General features: G+C 43.5%; 1 protein-coding gene across 2 annotated transcripts in view; it reads left to right on the top strand.

The window, feature by feature from the left end:
- The window catches only part of NEGR1 (neuronal growth regulator 1), a 221802-nt gene that overhangs the window by 108519 nt on the left and 91684 nt on the right, over positions 1-21599 (top strand). For both annotated transcript variants that reach the window (XM_032696533.1, XM_032696534.1), the window contains exon 3: positions 15378-15503. In XM_032696533.1, coding sequence (XP_032552424.1) covers positions 15378-15503 — 126 coding nt within the window. The remainder of the gene's footprint in view (positions 1-15377; positions 15504-21599) is intronic.

Below are 21599 nucleotides of genomic sequence, written 5' to 3'. Positions count from 1 at the left end.
CTTCATTTTACAACTTTGTTCAGTGTCTTCCAGTTTGTTCAAAAGGCAGCAGAGTTGAACATCAATAATGAGTTCTGGGAGGAGGTGGTGGTGGTGTGGGTTTTTCTGGGAATGTTCATCCCACCTCTACCAGAATGTTTTCAGTAACGGCAGCAATGAATGAGAATTACTAAAATCACCCCGACTTCTGGGGGAGTCATATTTGCAGCTTTTTGGATTCCACCTTGCTTTGGTGGACAGTGATGATGACAAGTGGAAATCACCCTGGGGAGTGGGGAGGAAGTGCCAGCAGGGAATAACGAGGGGAAAGGCAGAAGGATAAAACCAGGGATTTCATCCAGATCAGAAGTATATTTGTGGTACTTACTTACAATTAAAGTATCCAGCAAAATTCCTGGTTGCAAAGCAAAAATTCCGTGTCTTTTCCTTAAGTTATGGTTCATGTGTCCGTCCCTCAGCACTTCAGTAGAATTTATTGATTTTTAAAAGACTGGTCTTCACATTTATGTTTGTGTCAGACTGTGCTCAGGATTTGAATATGCTGGAGTATCAGGACAGGTGAGGGAGCTGGGGGTGCTCAGCCTGGAGAAGAGGAGGGTCAGGAGGGACATTCTGGCTCTGTCCCACTCCCTGACAGGAGGGTGAAGCCAGGTGGGGGTCGGGCTCTGCTCCCAGGGAACAAGGGACAGGACAAGAGGAAATGACTTCAAGCTGTGCCAGGGGAGTTTGGGTTGGATATCGGGGAAAATTTCTTCCCTGAAATGGTTGTCCAGCCCTGGCACAGCAGCCCAGGGCAGTGTTGGAGTCCCCATCCCCGGAGGGATTTAAAAGCCATGTGGATGTGGCACCTGAGGACATGGGTTAGTGGTGGCCTTGGCAGTGCTCAGAATAGTTGGACTTGATGGTCTGAGAGGGCTTTTCCAACCTGAACGACTCTGTGATTTCACGATTTTCTCTTCTACCTAAGGGAGATGTTGTTTCCTTTAAAGCCCAGTCATGTAACACTTACTGTTCATTTATAGGAGCAGATCTTGCACAGAAGTGTTCTGAAGAGTTTCCTTACAGGAACCACACAATGAAAACACTGTGACTGAAACTACCAGGGCTGTAGTTCTGGCATATTATAACTTGTGAAGCAGTAACAAGGATAATAAATGGTGCAAGATCTTTAGCTCCATATGAGAAAACTACAGCAAAATGAAACCTTATAGCACTGATTCTTATGCAATCCTATAATATGACTCTAACTTCTGTTATACCTACTTATCACAGGTCTTTTATCCCAGCTATTCTAGTAAAAGCTCAGGAATTTTTGCAAATAGAACAGTACAGCCCCATGGGTAAATTTGGAATGCTGTGCTCAAGGAGATGCACACACAAAATCTTTTCTTTTACTGTGGTTTTTGACATTCTTTATTTTAAATTTTTTTCCCACGTGGTGTTTTGAACATTTATCCCTTCAGGTGAATATGTTCATTTATAAGGAAAAGATTAAATAAAAATCTCACAAGAGAGATGTGAACTTGAATGTGAGTGCCCAGATTTGAATGGATAAAAAGGCACTTCAGGAGCTGGATAAAACCAGCACCTTCCTAAGCCTATGATTTCAGAGCTGCCTCAAGGCCAAAGGAGCTGAAGACATTCCAGATAAAATAAATAGCTGAATTTCTGCTTACTTATACAGCTTTATAATACTGAAGGCTCAAGTACAGAATTGTGAGAAAGTTATTCGATTGACCCCAGTGGATTACTCGTTTTGTTGTCTTTAGGATTCAGAAATGTTCTTATTTTATTTAGACTGAAATTTTAATCATCCCCACTTTGCATTTAAAATATGATATTATTTCCCTTTCTATCATCTTTAGGAGAAAATAGGAAAATTTCCTTAATAGTTGGCAGATTGGCTTTGTTATGTAAAATAGATCCTTGGCAAAAGAAATTATAATTAACACAACCGTTCCATTACACAATAAAAGGGTTGTTTAATAAAAAACCCCTTCTGTTAGAAACACTTCAAAGCAAAGACATTGTTGTGTTTTCACAGTGAATTGGATGTAGTTAACATGCTGAAATATTTTACCCATAAATATTCCCAAATCTCTCTGTGTGATAACAGCAATCTCTCAGTGTAGCGTTCCATGCCCCAGGTTTGGGAATTTCAAAGTCTTTGCCCTGAGTCTCCTCCTGCATCTCCCCTCAGATGACAACCTCTCTTTAATCACAGCATTCTCTGCAGAAACACTTCTGTGCCACTGAAATATAGACTTCCCATTAAATGATGGCTCTGCCTTTGGACTCCTCTCTGGTTTCTAGCAAGCAGATGCAAAATTCTTTAATTTTGTATCAGAATTTCTGGGACCATTCTTCTCAAGGCATTTCCAGGTGTGCAGGTATCAAAGGCCTCTGCTTTGTGCTCGATGGGAGTTTGGCCTCTTTGCTGGAGGAGTTGCCCTGTTTCTGATCATCTCCCTGAAATGCATCTGTTCAGTTCCTCTCATCCCACTCTCCTTGTTTAATTTCCATCTCTAACAGCGATGGAGGTGCCCCAGGAGGTCTGTGCCCTGCACATGCTGCATTTCACCTGTATTTGAACACTCCTGGAGCAAGCCCAGGAACACACTGGGCTTTAGTGCTTCATTTTCCAGGCTCCTTTCAATCCCAGCCCAGAGTTCATGAACTGTGGGGAATTATTTCCTTCAGAACTCTGCTTAGAGTAGATACAGAGTCTGTCAGGGACAAGAAATCCTTTCTTGTTCAAAGTTTCCAATAATTTATGTAAAAGAGCTGTTACTTTATGACAAGAAACAACCAGGAATAGGCATCTTGGACTCCATGAGATCTTGTGGAAAGGATTGTTTATGTGCTGCAAGATATTAGTTTCTTCATAGATGTATTTTGATTTGCTTTATTGTTTGGGGGGATCTTTTGTGAATAATGTGACGTGACATGAATTCCCTGTGAGGGTGGTGAGGCCCTGGCACAGGTTGCCCAGAGAAGCTGTGGCTGCCCCATCCCTGGAAGTGTCCAAAGCCAGGTTGGAGGGGCTTTGAAGCAACCTGGTCTAGTGGGAGGTGTCCCTGCCCATGACAAGGGGTGGAATGAGATGGGCTTTAAGGTCCCTCTCAACCCAAACCAGGGTGAGATTCCATGACTCTGGGATTTCTATGGAGATGTGTGATGCAGCTGATCAGTATTGCCATCCCAAATGGCTCTCAGGGCTATTTTTTGGCTCTCTCCTTGTGGAAACACACTGATGTCTTGATGGAATTACAGACCAAATAGGGTAACAAAGGACAGCCATGGAATTTCATCATGTCTACTGATGCTTCTGCCATTCTGCCCCTGTGCCTTGTCCCAAAGGGAAGCCTTGCCCTCATCACTGGCTGCACCAACAGAACATGCTCAGTCTTTTTTAATTTCAAGTCCTCTATATTAATCCAGATGCTTGTTTCCATTGAGAACTGGTTATTTATTTATGACAGTGAGGCCTGTTGTTACAGATATTGTTACCCAGCACAGAGGAGCCAGTGCTGTAATTCTCCCCTCAGATGGCAAGGGATGCTCTGCAGTATCAAAGCAGAGTCATTAGCTGGGCGTTTAAATGCCAATTAAACAGGGTGTGAGTGCTCAGCTCCAGCCTATTGCACTGCAGCAAGTGCCTGCTCTGACTGGGTGTGATCCTTATGCGCAGCAGCACAGATTTGATTTATTCCTTGTTATGGGAGTCTTTAATAATCAGTGTAATTTACAGGGACAAGCGCATAGAACCCGTGTCCATTTCTCATTTCCATTGATTTCTGTGAGCAGAGCCACAGAGCCATTCCGGGTGGGAATCGTGCCTTGTAACAGGGTGTATCTGTCACTGTAACAGTGGGAGCACAAATTGAATCTATTGCTGTGATTCCAAGGCTGAAATTATGGTAAAATTTTCTCTTGGACCTTTCTTAGTCAAATGAAGTGCCCTAAGAGGGAACGGGTGCTCAGTCAGTACTCAGACACTCACTGTCCCAGAGATTGTGCTTGAGGCATCACTGGAGGGCTTTAACACGTTAGAAATCCCATTATTAGGACAATGCTCTGTTCAAAGTGCTGTTTCTGTTAATAAAAAGGCACAGAGTGATCCCGGCTGTGTCTCAAGGCTGAAGAAGCTAAAAACCCTCTGCATTTTTCCCCCGAGAAATCTCCTGGTTGGGGGGTGATGCAGCAAAGGGTAGAACTGGATTCTGGCAGAAGATGTTGCACTGTCTCTGCTCAGGTATCTAAAACTGTTGGGCAGGTAGAAGTTTGATTTTAATTTGGTGTTAACTGTCTGTAAAATATGAATATTAATAACCCCATTAATCCCCATTAATACAAACGCTTCTCATGTCATTGGAACCTCATGAAGATTAAATCACATTTCCGGGCAATGGGGGCAGTTCTGCAGGAGCTCGAGAGAAGAAATTAATAATGTGGAAAGCAATTCCAAGTTTAAATGTTAGATAATCATTACTAATTTCTGGGCTACGTAGTGAGAACAAAAATAAATACTGAATAAATACTGAATAAATTCCTACCAACTGACTTAATTCGGGGAATGAGCCTTTGGATTGAGTCAATTCATTTGAAATTTGCTCAGTATGTATTTGTGTTCAGTGTAACTAGAGAACCATTTTCCTCAGTAAAATAGTATATGATGGGATAACAAGAGGATATTAGACCGATGCTCACACTTCAGTCCTGGGTCTCTTTTCCAAGAATCAAGGACAGACAGCCCAGACCGAATTGCTGTCAGGTGGGTCCATAGCTTGTTCAAAATATTACTGAGGGAATGACTGTCAGTGATTCACTGTCCATAGAGAAGAACGTGTTGGATGGGTCTGTCGTGATTCCAGAAGGATTTCAGAGGGATTTCAACAGATGAATGAAGTGATAAACTAGAGAATACATCTGTATAATTTGCCAGTGACATCAAAATGCAAGTGCTTGTGACAACGGGCTTCGAACTCCGAATGATGGATTTCAGAAGTGCTCTGGAATCAATAAGATGAAATTCAATAAGGACAGAACAAGACAGGAGTCTCAGGGAGAAATCAAATACACAAATGAGTGAAAACTACCCAGACAGCAGCACTTCAGGAGAGGTAGAGTGGCCAGGGATTAAATCCAGGACACCAGAATAAATCCTGCAGGAAAAGGACAGCTGGCATCTGGAAATGCAATGCCTGGTTTGGAAATAGTTTGTACTTACTACCCTCTCTTGTCCTGCCCAAAAGAAAGTGGGACATTTCATTCCTGTAGACAGGGAATTCTCACAAGTAAAACAACTGCTACAGTGTGGAAATCACATCAGGGGCCCAGGAGTCATGGGCAGAGTCCTTTCACTTGGGGCTCCCTGGTGTGGAGGGAAGTGTGGATGAAGGGACAGGGAACATGATGAGGTCCAGGGAGGTAGTTGTGGATACAATTGAACCACACAGTCATAACATCCCAGACTGGTTTGAGTTGGAATGGGCCTTAAAGTCCATCCAGTTCTACCCCATGCCATGGGCAGGGACACCTTCCATTAGACCGGGTTGCTCCAAGCCCTGTCCAACCTGGCCTTGGACACTTCCAGGGATGGGGGAGCCCCAACTTCTCTGGGCAACCTGTGCCAGGGCCTCACCACCCTCCCAGGGAACAATTCCTTCCCAATGTCCCAATATCTAACCCTGCCCTCTGGCAGTGGGAAGCCATTCCCCCTTATCCTGTCCCTCCAGGGCCTTGTCCCAAGTCCATCTCCAGCTCTTAGAGTCCCTTTAGATACTGGAAGGGATTCTAAGGTCTCTCTGGAGCCTTCTCTTCTCCAGGCTGAACATTCCCAGCTCTCCCAGCCTAGCTCCATGACAGGGGGCTCCTGGTCCCACCTGTTACAACCAGACATGTCCTGAGGAGTAAAGGATGAGGAATTGTTTTTCAGATCAGAACAAGATACTTAAAATGCAAAATAAGCAGAGACATATGGTTGGGATACAGAGAAGGGGGAGTGATGCAGCCAGAGAACTGTCAAGGGAAATGATTTTAATAACTATATTGGGAATATGATATAAATCTGTCATTCATCCTCACTGGAGAGAGATTGAACCTGTAGAATTCTCCAAAAGGAAAAATGCAGAGTTACAAGAAAGCACCTTGAATCATTACAGATCTTTTATTTAGTTCCTGTGACAGCAAGAGTAGCAACAGGAATATCAGTGTTTATCTGTCAAAACCCTTTAATATTCTCATTTTGCCTGGAAGAACCAGTGATGAGGTTTTACCTCTAATTTTCTTGTCTAGATTTTTTTCTTGGTACTTCTGAGTTGCATAAATACTGCACTGAAAAGCCCTTGGCCACCTAAGTTTGAATTTGTCTTGAAAAAGTGTCCACACACATATGTGTGTACAACCTTCTCCTGAGGGGCAGCTCTGATCTCTGCTCCCTGTGAGCAGGGACATGACCCAAGGGAGCAGCTGGAGCTGTGTCATGGGAGGTTTAGGTTGGATCTTAGGAAAAGGTTCTTCACCCAGAGGGTGGGTGGGCACTGAACAGGCTCCCCAGGGCAGTGGTCACAGCCCAAAGGCTCCCGGAGCTCAAGAAGTGTTTGAACAACGCTCTCAGGCATAGTGTGGGATCGTTAGGGTGTCCTGTGCAGGGCCAGGAGTTGGACTAATGATCCTTGTGGGTCCATCCCAGATCAAGATATTCCATGATTCTGTGATTTTATTATTCTAACTGTACCCAGCCCCTTCAGCAGCATCCACACCTGGGTGGGCTCTTGGAAGGATACAGAAAGGGAAATAAAGTTTACTTTGAATTATTACATTATATTGCTTCTCTGGCTGGAGCAAACAATGGTTTTCTCTCTGTTGGTTTTAAATCAAACCTTGTAGGATTGAACTTGTGGTCTGGAAAGAGGAAGAGTGGGGTTTGAAGGAATAATATCTGTGTGTCCTTATATAATAACCAGCAGCTTATTGACACCTTCTGGAGGAACAGGGACAGTGTAGCCTAGGGCTGATGGCACAAGAAGAAAGAAGGAGTTTGGGATATTTCTGGCAGACTGGGGAAGGTGGGGGTGTTTGCTGGTGCATCACAGATGGAAGAGATTTGTCTGCAAGGTTATTTATACAGTTTTGCTTGGATATTATTGTCCTCTTCCAGTCTGTGTCTGCTTAATCACTGAGATCTGCAGACATTTCCTGGGGACCACGAGGGTTTTGAGATGTTCTGACTGGTTTATGTAGATTTATTCAGGCTGTGTTTTAACTGGCAAATGTTTATCCTGTTCCACCCAGGTGCTCCTTTCTTACCCTGTATAAACTATTTTCTTCTTGTCTTTTCTTAGCAGTCGCTCTGCTGGCATAAAAATTAATGCGGGGGGAATTTTTTTAAATTATATAAAATGTTGTCTTATTTTAACCTTTGGCTATTTTCATATTCTTAATAATTCATCTTTTTGGGAGTACCTATTTTCTATAACAACATACCATTAAAACCACATTATATTGCAGTTGGGGATATACTAAATGTTTAAATTCACTAAACTGGAAAGGATTTTTCAAGAATAACCTCTGTATACTTTTTATATTTATAATTTTAATGAATTAGAATGACTTCATTAATCAAACAATATCCCTGCTGCTGCATGTAAGACTTTGGCATTGATTATCTGAGCTAATGCTTCCCAGAATCCCTCCTCAGATTATATTTAGCTCTTACACAGAAGCAGTTCATAGCCATGACACAAGTCTCCAGTGTCAGACTGAGGGCTGGGGGTGTTGGAATCTGAGACAGAGAAGAATCCCTTGTAGAATCACAATGAAATTTGATATAATTCCATAGAGTCACAGAATCATGGAATGGTTTGGGTTAAAAGGGACCTTAAAGTCCATCTTGTCCCACCCCCTACTGTTGGCAGGGACACCTTCAAAGAGACCAGGTTGCTCTAAGCCCCATCCAGCCTGGCCCTGGACACTTCCAGAGACGGGGCAGCCAAAGCTTCTCTGGACAACTTGTGCCAGGGCCTAGGAAATAATTAAATAAATCAGATATTTAATGATCTGACAGATACACAGAAAAGAATCCCTGATTTTTCTGAGCCCTTCCCTATCAGTGTGTGTTAATTAGTTGAACAATATGACTAAAGCAGAGCTTGTCTGGGCTCAGGCCTCGTGCTCAGCCAGCAATCAGAGCCCAGCTGGGACAGCTTTGGGTTTAGCCAGCAGGTTATTGCTCTTCTTTAGTATTTTTGCCCATTATAACTTTTTGTCTCCATTTCCATGATTAAACCGTTAGCAGCAGGTTGATTGCAGAGCTCTGCTCACTGAAAGTGGCTCATGGAATGTCTGAGAGCCCACAGATCTCACCCCCAATTGCACAGGAATAATTTCCAAATAGAATCATTCTTTTTCTATCCATATCCTGATAATCTCTATTCTGGATGAGGAATTCTCTCTGAAGCTGGGAAGTGTCCCATTCCCACCTGCTTGGGGGCACACCTGGACCTGGATTTAGGGGACATGATGGCTTTGAGGAATTTGTGGTTTATAGAAACATTTTCTTCTCATTTCCTTTTATTTCAGTTTTTCATACCAAAAAAGACACCACATCCCATCATCTCATTACATTGCTATTATTAACAGGAATCAGGAAGGGGCTTTTCTGTGAATTATTCTGTGTTTTCACAGAATCCCAGAATGGTTTGGGTTGGAAGGGACCTTAAAGCCCATCCAGTTCCACTCTCTACCATGGGCAGGGACACCTTCTACTAGACAGGTTGCTCCAAGCCCTGTCCAACCTGGCCTTGAAAAAGCGTGTTTGTTTTTCATTTTAACCAAATTCAGTGGTGCTTTAAAATGTTAAAAAGAATAATTAGACAGTTAACACGAAAAGCACTGACTTATCCCAAGCATGCTGAGTACAGCTGAAACTGGGGTTAAAAAGCACAAATTTAGTCGTGTTACTGGAAAATGTAGTCAGCCAAAATCAGCCTCTCATGGGCCGTGCCATTCCACCAGTCCTTGGGAGAAGAGGAATGAGGAGGGAGCTGCTGCTCCTGTAGCACTGGGGGATGGAGTTGGTACCTCTGCTCATCTCCCCCAGCCCAAACAGGGCTCATCCCTCAGGTCCAAGAGCAGAATGGGGTTTTGTGGTTGGCCTAAAGCCCAAAGTTATATTGGGAGGGAGGAGGATGGAGCCCAAAGCTTCACCTACCTACTAGCTCCTGCTCCTCAGGGCAGGAGGAGGCTCTGAGTGAAGGCTGCTGCTCAGTATTCCTTGGGATGCTCAAAATTCTTTGAGAGGACATTTCCCTTTCCCCAAGAAATTCCAAAGATCTGCATCTCTTACCCCCAGTTATTTTGTAAGGCGGCAACAGATTCTCTGCACACAATCATTGCTCAGTTTCTGATGCCATAGATTCTCCCTGTTTTCTGTACCTCCTACTGTTCACTTGGTAAATGCAGGGAGAAGGGGAAGGACGAGCCCTTGCTCTCTGTGCAGCACTTTCATCACTCTCCTGCATTTTTTCATTACTGTACTCAATTTATCACTGGGGAAACACAGGAATAGCAAAGCTGAATTCTTAGTCTCGTGGTGGGTTTGTTCTCAGCAGCTCCCTGATGCTTTGGAAGGCAGAAGAAATGTAGAAAATAAAATTGCCATGTCTGTTAATTGATTTGCAAAGATGGAGCTGCAAATCAGAACAGCCTCACTGAACTAAAAATCAAGCAATATTGGTTTTTAAGGCTTTCCATCTTTTTACCTTAAGTGGAAAGTCATTCTCAGGGATTCTGATTGTCTCAAGTATAAAGAAACTTTTTATTCAATTCCCATATTCAAGGCTCACTTTAGGTTGGTTTTGATGTCCTTCAGGATTTAGCATGGATTCAGGAATGACAGTGATTTAAGAAGATTTAGGAAGATTGATTAAGGAAGATTTAGGAATGATAATGATTTAGGAAGGTTAGAATGATTTAGGATTGATTTAGGAATGGCAAATGACTTAGGAAAAATCTTTCAGAAGGGATTCCGGGTGCGTGGGCCTTTATCCAGCCAGTGTCCACTTGCAGGAAACCTTCCTCTCCTGTGACTTTAGGACACTGGTGATACAAATTCAGTAGTTCCAACAGGTAAAATACTTGCTTACACATTTTTAATTCAGTTTTTAATTCCAATTCTGCATTATCACATTCCTGTGGCAATGTGGGTCTTTTTTCTAGAATTTAATATTCAAGTTGGTCTAAAATAAACTGATCCCTGATCACAGATAACAGGTGAAAATAAAGTTCTACTGAAAACATAAATGATATTACTTTAATTTATATGGATTATGGTTATACTGCTACTCATATAAAAGAGGGAAGAGGAAGGGATTAATCAAAACCTTATGTGAGTGCTGCTTTTATGAGGTTTTTGTCAGGCTTTAGTGTTGACAGGAACTGGAAATAAATGAAGACTCAAGGCCCAACCATTTATCTTCCCAGCCCACCCATAATTTATTTTTTCAGCCCCACTTTGCCAAAGCTGACAAAGTATGTTTAATAAGGAGGGGGTGGGACCTTTAGGCAATGCTCCTCAATCAAACTGTGCCAAGGAACTAATCAGGAAAATGCAAAATACAAAAGATTCTTGGTTTTCCCAGTTGGAGACTGATTGTCACGTAAATGAAGATTTGTGCCCCATTTGCACAGGCTGGTGGTTCTGCTTTATTTTATTTGCTCCCCTGATTTAAAACCTGTATTAACTATACTCTAAAAATCATGTGTGATTTGAGGGTATTTTACAACTCAGTAAATATTCAGTGTATCTGATTACGAAACAAAAAAATACTATAAAAAGTATAAAAATGAAGCATTTTTTAAATAAAAAATTGATAAATTATTTTACTGCTCTAAAAAGCACAGTTATCTTTTTTATGATCAATAGTGTGATATGTTCAACTACTCAAATGATTTTGTTAGGTGAGGGTGGTGAGGCCCTGGCACAGGTTGCCCAGAGAAGCTGTGGCTGCCCCATCCCTGGGAGTGTCCAAGGCCAGGTCGGATGGGGCTTGGAGCAGCCTGGGATAGTGGAAGGTGTCCCTGCCCATGGCAGGGGGTGGGACTGGATGGGCATTAGTGTCCATTCCAACACAAACTATTCCATGATTCTATGATGCTATTATATAAATAATTTTAAAACCTTAACAGAATTAAGACTGTTTTCAAACAGTTCCTTATTTCTGGGAGCATTCAAAGCAGCCGATTTATGACAACTTATAAATTTGCTTTCTGCACTGTGACTTTGGTTCACCAACCTCTGCACTGATGGCAACTCCTACAGAGTCCAGGCTTTAAGGGGACTCTGCAATCCTGCCGTTTTTAGTTTGGGGTCAGCAAGATTTGGCATGCCCTATGCAAAGCCACTGGCTAGATGGTATCTTCTCCCAAACCACATGGAAGCAAGACTAGGACTGGATCTGCAGCTGGGCTGGGGTCAGGAGCAGGTGGTGGAGCTGCCCACACCTCCCTGGCTCATTAGTGGGGGACTGGATTAGCAGCTCTCACTGCTGTGTGGGACAGCAGCCAGTGAAATCTCCTGGAAATAAGTGACATCTGTTTTGGGGGATGAACACACCTCAGGTGCTGTGTTTGGCAGTGTTCACACCTCGGTGGGGCTTGGAGATGGTTCTTGATGAGCTCTGCCGATGGTCCTGTGGCCCCTTGCAGGCCCTGTAGCTGTCAATGCTTCACCCTCTTCTCGTTCCCAAACGATTCAGGTATAGTGACTATTCCTGATAACCACATTTCAGCCTGGTTTGGGTTGAGTTTTTTCTTTAAATCTTTCCTTTGATTAACTGTCCTGTTTTTCTCTTCCCCCACTCCCATATTGATGATTGGAGTTGATGATCTTAGAGGTCTTTTCTAACCTTAATGATTCCATACTTCCATGATTTGAGTGTTCTGGCTGTGTCTAGTTATTCAACCACAAGTTGCTTCGTTGTCCTGACTAAAATGTGAAGAATAGGAGAAGGAAAGAACTGGAATTTAGGGGTTTCTTACAAGAAATCTTCATGCAAGTGCATCACTAAAATTCATGAAAATTTCAGGAAAACAGGCTTATTTGTAACAGGAAGGTTTCCCAGAGACCGGGGATGTGCTGATTGCAAACTGAGGAGTCATAGAGATTCTCAATTAGTGGCAAATGGAGTTCAAACCTCCTTTTAATAACCCTCATAAGCACATTCTAATTTTTCTATGTATTTGTCATAAAAACTAATTATTATGTCCAAGCCATAAAAAGAAGAATAAGATTCTATTTCCTGTGTCATGTCAGTGATTTTGAGATATTCCACAAGTTAATGAAATCAATCTGCATATTAGGAAAGCAAAATTATGCATTATTGTGTCTGCAGAGAGAAATCAATGCTTCACCTGATTTTTTCAGTCTTTACAGCAGAGGGCTCAGGCCATGAAGGTCCCTAATGTGTCATTACAGCAGGTGGGTCAGAGATGCAGGTGGTGATCTTGCCCTGGGAAAGGCAGCTTCCCTGTGTGCTGTGGGCAGGCTATCCATTGCCAGGGGGTGAGAAGACTTTTAGGGCTGTACCACTGGCCCTGACTACCTTGGCCACCTCAGAGGAACCACTTCTTGTACCAGCATGTCTGTCCCACGCCCCCATCACTGCCACACCCAGGAGCGAATGGGGACTGAGCAGGGACCTGCTCCATCTGCTTGTGGGATGAATTGCTGGAGATTGTTAGCCCAGGTCGAGACCTGATGAGTCACATCTCTGACAAACATCTCAAAAAAGCCCCGCCAACAACATATTTTGCATTTTCACAGCTATATTTAGATATATTTAAATGAGATTTGGTTTTGAAATTTGAAAAGGCAGATGTACAGAAAATATTACAGAACCTGTGTGTATGTGGAAAAAAATCATGTATTCAAAGATGATCTGGAGAAGCTCTTCGGAGATCTGGGGATGGTCACAAGTCCTTAGTGCACAGCACCCAGGGGTGGGTGGAGTGTGTGATGGGAGGAGGACTGTGATGTCTCCACCACGTTTCACTGAGGACACACTGCCCATGTTGCCTTTATGTTCAGCTCCCTGTAGTTGTTACTGGGGGAGGTGCTGAGACCTTGGTATAGGTTAGAGGAGCTGTGGCTGCCCCGTCCCTGGAAGTGTCCAAGGCCAGGTTGGAAGGGGCATGGGGGGGATTTGGTCGAAGACTGGACGTGATGATCCTGGAGGGCTTTTCTCACCTTAATGATTCTGTGGCTGATGGCTTCTACTGTGACATGTTTTCCTCTTGTGTTCTTGTTACCTCTCACCTTTTCCATATGACTCCTGTAAGAAGGGAGTCTCCATATTCTCCTCAGCTACCCTTGAAATACTGTGACAAGGTGACAAGGTCTCTCTTAAACCTTCTTTTCTCATGGCTGAATGACCCCAGTTCTCTCAGCCTTCCCTCTCACAGTAGCTTCCCAGGCCTTTGGTTACACACCTTGTCTGAAATGGAAAGGTTCTCATTTAAAAACATTAAAAAGAGAAGTCAGATTACTGCAAAGTACTTTTCATGTTGGACCCCTGCACAAAATTTACTTGGGAGTTTAATTCCTCTTTCATCCTTGTTTATTATCTCATTTCTTCTACCTCTCGTTAATCCATTTACTGAATAAATGTTTATTCGCTGCTATATTTAATTTTTTTCTGACCTTCTCAGCTGCCACGTGAGATGGGTGGAAGGCTGTAGTTGTTGAAATGTAGAGGAGCTCTGTGATGGGTTTAATCTGCACTCGAGGCTTGGCAGAGCAGATATGAAATGCTAAATCTGCTCATAGATCAAAGTCTTTAGAGGTATCAGAAGAAATACGTATGCAAAATAAACATTTCTTAATTCTTAATAAATATTAACATTCCATTGTGTTCATGCATATATATTTAAGTCATAATTACTAAATTCCACAGATTTGAGTGATCTGAATGTAATGATCCCTATCAGTCAGTAAATAGCAGAAAAATTAGCAGCATACTGATATACCAGAAATCCTGATTTGTCTCACACTGTGAGATTCCAGAAATACTGTGGAAGCCAATTTCTGTCATGGGAAAGAAAATCTTCCTGGGAAGTCATTGATAATAATAACATCAACAATTCTCCACGAGTACCAGATCATATTGTGTCATTTATGTAATTTACAGAATTACATTATACAGCAGGACTACATGTTTGTGCTTATTTATATGTTATTTTAATTTATGTACATCTCTTATTCATTTCTTTTCTAATTCTATTTTGGAAATGAATGAATTATGTGACCTGCTCAGTGTCATTGTAATGACACTACTAGGTTTTATTTCATTTCCTTGCTGTAAAACCAAGATTAAAGAGGAGTCCAGTCAATTAGGAAATGAACAAAGCACATACTTAAGAGAAAATCACTTAATCTGCACTCTGTAAGTCTGGAAAACTCTTCACCTTCAACCATGTCATGGGTCCAATCTTCCCTTAGAAAGACTCTAAAATTCTGGAGGATCAACCTCAAACCCAGACAAAAGCCTGCACATTTCTCCTGCATAAGACCTTCTTGGCTTCAGTAAAGTCTGGAGAGGGTTTTTTCTTTAGAGAGATTCACACTGAAAGCCAGAATTGCTTTCATTGCTGGGACCCCGAGTTCCCTTTCTCCCTTTGTAACATTACAAGTAAAGCATTCCCTTAAGGACAGGCCATTTAATGCTTTCCATCACTTTCCATCCACATGGAACTCTGTTCTCTGATGCCCAGGTGTATAAATAGTACAGAAAATGGGGTTAGTGAAGAATTCTGCTGATGAAATCAAAGAAAAAAATCCAGCTTATTTTTTTCTTAGCCTTGGTGCTGCTGGGGGCCTCAAAGCAATATGAGGCAACAGAAATAAATGTATTTTAGCCTTCTGCAGGAGAAGATACAACTCTCCAAGTACACACAGGCAGGATGTAACAGGCATCTTGATTTTTAAAAGTACAAGAACAATTTCATTTTCTCTTCTTTACACACTGTCACGAGCAAGCTCAGCCTTTCAACAAGAGCATCCATCTTTCCTGGGAAATCGAGAGCAACCCCTGCTTTGCACAAAACAGAGGGAATTGCTGCTTTCTCAGTTGCAGCATTTAGAATCCAAGGCTGAGCTCTGCAAACCTGATGAAAATAGTTGTGCTCACACCTCACTGAGGGTTTGCACAGTTGCATTTCAACACCTGCCTGTAATTTTATCCCAAAGGTGATCCAGCTATCCCGGCTCTCCCAGCAAATCCAGGTATCCCAGCTCTCCCAGCTAGCTCTCTGTGCTCTGCTGGGATTGTACTGAGTCAGCAGCTTTCCATGACCCCTTTCTCCTTGTTTCATTCCAGTGTCTCCCAAGATATTCCGCATCTCCAGTGACATCGTTGTGAACGAAGGCAGCAACGTGACCCTGGTGTGTCTGGCCACAGGGAAGCCGGAGCCTTCCATCTCCTGGAGGCACATCTCCCCATCTGGTGAGTGTGGAGCTGCCACCCCAATGGGGTTAGTGTTTTGGAGAGTCACAAGTGGGACGAGTGGCAGCATTTTTGCCTTAAAAAGTGCTTCTCTAATGGGACCTTTAGAAAAGAATCTTCTTCAGATTTTGGGTGAGATCAGGGAATACTGGGATACTACTATAGCACACAAATGAAGACATAAGGGCCTCTTAAATATGAATAAGTATGTTTTAACAGGCTGCAGACATGGATCACACAATTCCAATTAAAATCCAAGCAAGGACATAATCAGGAACACACAGCACTCTCTAGAAATGGGAATGAAAGTTAAACATATGAACACATCATGTAATAGATTTAATTTACTGTCATTTATTTTACTGTAACTACAGAGGCAGGGTGGGATTTTTGGGGTGTCCTGTGCAGAGCCTGAAGCTGGACTCAGTGATCCTCATGGGTCCCTTCCAATTCAGGATATTCTAGGATTCTATACCATTGAACGATTATTCCTTGATGCAGCACAGCTTATTGGAATGGTTTTAATGAATGAAGTAAATGATATTTAGGAAAAATTGCAAATAAAATGACAACTAAAGGTATCACTTCTATCTGATATTTCCATTTATACTTTTGATTCCTCATAACATATTTAAAGAAAAGTTCTGGCTAATGTTATAGGCATCTCTCCACTGTTGGCTTGGTGTAGAGCCACCAAAGCTGCTCCCTGGGAGCAAAGCAGGGTCTGTGGGGAGATCTCCACTCCCTATCTCTGGAAATTAGGATGGATTTGGTGTTCCTGAGAGGAGCTGCTCTCTGCTCCCAGCTGGCTGGACTGGCATTGCACTGGTTCTTTTACAGAGACTCTACAGTCATGATTGATTTTGCAATGAAAGGCTTTCTTTGCTCCCACAACTTTTATAAAATCCGTGTAATTGCAGGGAAGGAGGCTTTCATGGACTGTCACAGCCTCTCATAATCCTGAGGAACAGTTTGCTTTACAAAGCAAGATCTGGGAAAAAAAGGTCACTTTTGACCTTTAAGACAATGACAATGAATTTGGCTTGGAGTGTCCATCAAGGGACTTGAGGAAAAATTCAGCTGTAGCAGAAAATGGATTTTAACTAAATGTCAAATAAAATTTTATTAGAAGCCGTGGTGATACTTTAGAGTAATAGCTTAAAGCATTGAGTGGCTGCAGAAAGGAGCTCTTATAATGTTCCTGGAGAAGGATAAAGCAGAAAAGGAGAATTAGTGCACTCAGGCTGCAGGAGAGGCTGAGGAATAGGCAATCTCCTCCTCTTGAATTCAGGCAAAATGAAAATCTGGTACCTGGGGACATGGGTGACTGGTGGCCTTGGCAGTGCTGGGGCGATGGTTGGACTCGATGAGCTCACAGGGTTTTTCAACCTTAATGCCTCCATGAAAATTAATGCGGGTAATCAGAAGGGCTTCCAGTGAGCCCCTGGCTCTGTATCTTGACAAAAGGGCTGCAAACGATGAAAGGTGTGCTCATCCATTACCACAGTGAGAACTGAAAATTGAGTTTGAGGCAAACACACTTGGAAGATCTTGTGGAACGGGGAGAGACAATGGGGGTGCTCAGAGTGCTCCTGCCAAGTGCCCAGCACAGCAAACTGTGGGTACACAGGAGGTATTCCCACAGGAGCTGTTCCCACCACTTAAGGTCTAAGGGCAGGCAGGTATAGCCTCTCTTTGTTTTCCCTTTAGGTGTCAAATTCTTGCTTCACTCTACCTTCTCACCGCTTCTTGGAAGTGGATATGAATAGAATCCCAGAATCTCAGGCTGGTTTGGGTTGAAAGAGACCTTAAAGTTCATCCAGTCCCACCCCCTGCCACGGGCAGGGACACCTTCCACTAGCCCAGGTTGCTCCAAGCCCCGTCCAACCTGGCCTTGGACACTTCCAGGGATGGGGCAGCCACAGCTTCTCTGGGCAACCTGTGCCAGGGCCTCACTACCCTCACAGCCAAGAAATTATTCCCAACCTCTAATCTAAAAATCTCTCATCTTTTAGTTTATAGTGCCCATGGGAGACAAAAAAGAGGCAAAGGTACCACAGACTAGGCAGGGACGTCTCTGAGAGGAGGGAGAGTTCCCAGGCTAATGCAGCACGTCAGGACAGCCCAGGCAGAGATGCCCTGATGAGCCTCAGTGCTGAGGTCTGGCAAATTCATTGCAGATGCCATGTCACAGACCTGCATCCCCACAAACCCTCCTTTTCCAAGTGGTGAGCAACAAGGGGGAGCACTGGGACCTGGCACTCAGTGCTCTGCTCTGGGTGACAAGGTGGGGATTTGGTCACACCTTGGACTTGATGGCCTTGGAGCTCTTTTCCAACCTCAGTGATTCTGGGATTCTGTGCCTTGAGACGTGCCTTGGGTGTCCCCTGCTTGATTAATGGACACAGCTCGGCCTGGAATGGAAAAACACAGGATCCAAATAATTTCCGGCGCAAAAATCTTGTAAAATGTGATGGAAACAAAGGTACAATTTCCAGCACATGTTCTGCTAGTGCAACAAATAAAGAAGACTTCTTCCATTCCAGTAACACTTCTGTGCTCAGGTGCGTGTTCTGGGTGCAGACAGTTACAAATGGCTCTCGTAGCCCAGGGAACATCAGCCTGGCAAACACAAAGCCTGGATTTATTAGAAAAGAAAATGCAAGAGAGTTGCAAACATCAGGTCTCTGTAATGGTTTATATTCTGTCTGCAGCACCTCACCTCTCTCTAAACATCAGCTTCTTCTGCACTTTCTAATTTCTCCCAGTTTTCCCCTGTAATTCCCAGTGGCACTAATGAGGTTCACAGGGAAGCGTCGCATCTCCAATCCAGCACTAAATTATATTAACCAAGCATATTTAGAATATTCTCAAATTGTTTGTCAAAGCTGCTGCTAAAAGATAAGGAACTGAAATCTCTGAATACAAATGACTCAATGTAGACTAATTCCAGGATATGATCATGATTTACATCAACGCAGCCTTGACTTGCACGAGGTTGGATTCAATTTTTTGGAACACGAGATAAATTGAACCTTTCATAGGAATAAAAATAAAATACATTTTGAGGTGATTTTTAAGCTCAGTCTGTAAATCATTGGCCTGGAATCTTTATTGTGCATGTTTAACTTGCAGTCATTATGTAAATGCTTTCATTATATAAATATTCATTACACAGCCCCATTATGTAAATGCAGCAAATCTCCACACTCAGCGGAACGCTCAGGCTGCAGTTTGTAATCTGGAAATCTGTATTGTTGAAATGTCACCCGAATAAATTGCAGGTATTACTTATTTTGTTCTGACATTTCAGAGCAAAGTGCATCATCGATAGTTTAAGAATGAAACCAGAATGCTAAAGAATTCAGTTCTGACACAACTCCAGCTTTAGCACTTGTATGTCCAACCTGTGTGTGTGGGTTACACTGAGGATTTGGCTAAGCTCTGTCGGCAGCAAAACTAGCAAAAGACATTCAGAAATCTTTTGATAAAATGTTTCTGCATTCCAAAGTTCAGGTGCTGTTATGTCAAAATTCTTTTCCACTTTTGTTTTGACAAAAGTTTCCAAAGGGGAGGTTCTCTAGCCGCAGAGGGATTGGGATGCTCAGAGGGTGCAGTGACAGGACAAGGGGGAACAGCTTTAGGCTGAAAGAGGGGAGATTTAGATGGGATATTGGGGAGGAATTCTCAGCTGTGAGGGTGGTGAGGCCCTGAAACAGGTTGCCCAGAGAAGCTGTGGCTGCCCCATCCCTGGAAGTGTCCAAGGCCAGTTTGGACGGGACTTGGAGCAACCTGGGCTAGTGGGAGGTGTCCCTGCCCATGGCAGGGGGTGGAACAAGGTAGGCTGTCGGGTTCCTTCCAACCCAAAGCAGTCCAGGATTCTATGATCCCTGGTTACTTCCAGTTCCATATTTTCCGGTTCTTCCCTGCTCTCTTGCTCCTTTTCTCACGGTTATATCTCCATTGTTCCCAGTTCAGCTTTCAGTTAATTTCCCGAACAGGATGATGATCTGGATGCAGGGATGCATTTGGAAGAATAGATTTTCAGAAACTGTGAATTTAGCTGGATAAACACAGATCTTCCCACATTGAGTGGAAGGCAGATCCTGGCACCAGAACACCCGTTGTTCATTCTGTCCGGGTTCCAGGGAATGATGACACAGAAACATTTCCAGTATAACCCAACAAACCACCAAAAGCCCTGTAAGAACTGTTTAGCATGTGCAAAATAACAGATTTTTCACCAACACTGAGGAAACCAGTGGTAGTGCTCACTAAGCAGAAATTAGGCTGAGTTTAGACTTGAACATATTCACATGATGGCTCCTCTCCCTCCTCTCCCTCTCCCTTTCCCTCTTCCATTTGCCACATGTGCAGGATGTGATAGGACTGAAGGCACTCTAATGCCCCTCCCGCTGCTCCTGGACAGCCCTAAAGCTGTGGAGATATATTGCATTAATGTATCATCACACCCTGACAATGTATTAGTGCAATTCATCTTCAGAGCTCTGCAATTACCGGGCTGGGCTGGTGGGGAAGGAGCTTCGGAGCCGATTCCATTGCGGACAAAAGGCGCTGCCAGTCCCTGGGCTACAGGACCCGTCCTCAATCCCACTGCTGCACAACACTGAGGTCCTTCTCTGAGGGAGAAGCAAAGAGGGTTTTTAAAAACTCTCCCTAAATGCTGAGAAACAAACAAAGCTTGACCTGAGCCAGCCAATGTCAAAGATTCTGTTCCACTTGCCCTTCTGCTGCAGAGCCACTACCTCTCAGATGTGTCCACACGTGACAGAAATGAGAAGTGTTTTGTTCAAGTGCACGTACTTCACACTTGGATTTTCAGGCTGAAAATACTTAACTGACATGGATTATTATCAGATTCCAAGGGCTTTGTGTGTGTACGAATGGTGAAATCTTTTAAAATCCTCCATCTCTCACTTAAAAATAGGTTTAAAAGTGAAAGTTTTAGAAACATGAGTTTCTATCTTGTTTCTTTTTTCTTACTAAGTTCTAAACATGGAGCAGATACTGCTGGTGAGGTCATTTCACACCAGTTTCCCCTCATGCCAGTGTAATTGTGCATTGTGTAATTCGTGATCAGTGAGAAGCTGGTCTCCTCCAGCCTCCTCTTGGCTGCTGCATGTGCAGTGAAGCTGCTCTCAGCACCGACCACGTCAAATGAAGGATTTCGCTGTCGAACTGCATTTCCCAACTTTGGAATTCCAAGTTCAATTAGCAGTGTGTCAAACAGCCTGGCAATCCTGCTGGCTGGAAGGACCTCTTTTCTCAAGCTTTGTCACAGATAGCTCAAAACCAGTGATTATTTTCTGCTGGTTCACCGACTCCTGGAATGGTTTGGATTGGAGGGAACCTTAAAGCTCATCTCCTTCCAACCCCCCCTGCTATGGGCAGGCACACTTTCCACTATCCCAGGTTCCTCCAAGCCCTGTCCAACCTGGCCTTGGACACTTCCAGGGATGGGACAGCCACAGCTTCTCTGGGCAACCTGTGCCAGGGCCCCACTTTCAGTGGGAAGAATTTCTTCCTTATATCCAGTCTAAACCTATTCTTTGCCAGTTTGAAGCCATTCCTTGTCCTGTCACTCCAGGCTTTTGTGATTAGAATGGTTCAAGTTGAAAAGGACCTTAAAGATTATCTTGTTTCAACTCTCCTCTATCAAAGAATTCTTTTTCAACCACCTTTTTTACTGTTCATGGGTTTGGGTTTGCGGCACCTGGAGCTGCTGTTCCCAGTCACTTTGTCAGCTGCTGGGGAACAGCCCTAAAGGCAGTGAGGGGCTTTCTCTTATGGAACTTTCCCTTCATTGAGGTGACGTCTTGCAGGAGATGGTCTTTTGGGGCTGGAGACAAAGGGCTCACAGGCTGGAGGATGAAGTGGGATCCCAGTGGAGACAATGCCACGCAGTCACCTTCCTAAAGGGAGGAGATTTATTGCTGCATTAGGCCCAAAGCAAAGCTGGTTCCTTTTAGGTGCCTGAGCAGCAGAATGTGAAATGATTCAGTGATTTGACCTGATGAGCACTGACAGAGCTACGCCTCCCTCGTGCCATCATTACTCATCTTGCAGGGAACAGCT

This window comes from Chiroxiphia lanceolata, chromosome 9 (genome assembly GCF_009829145.1).
Source record: "Chiroxiphia lanceolata isolate bChiLan1 chromosome 9, bChiLan1.pri, whole genome shotgun sequence".
NCBI lineage: Eukaryota > Metazoa > Chordata > Aves > Passeriformes > Pipridae > Chiroxiphia > Chiroxiphia lanceolata.
Note: the sequence above shows the minus strand (reverse complement) of the source record. Positions and strands in the feature narration are given on the sequence as shown.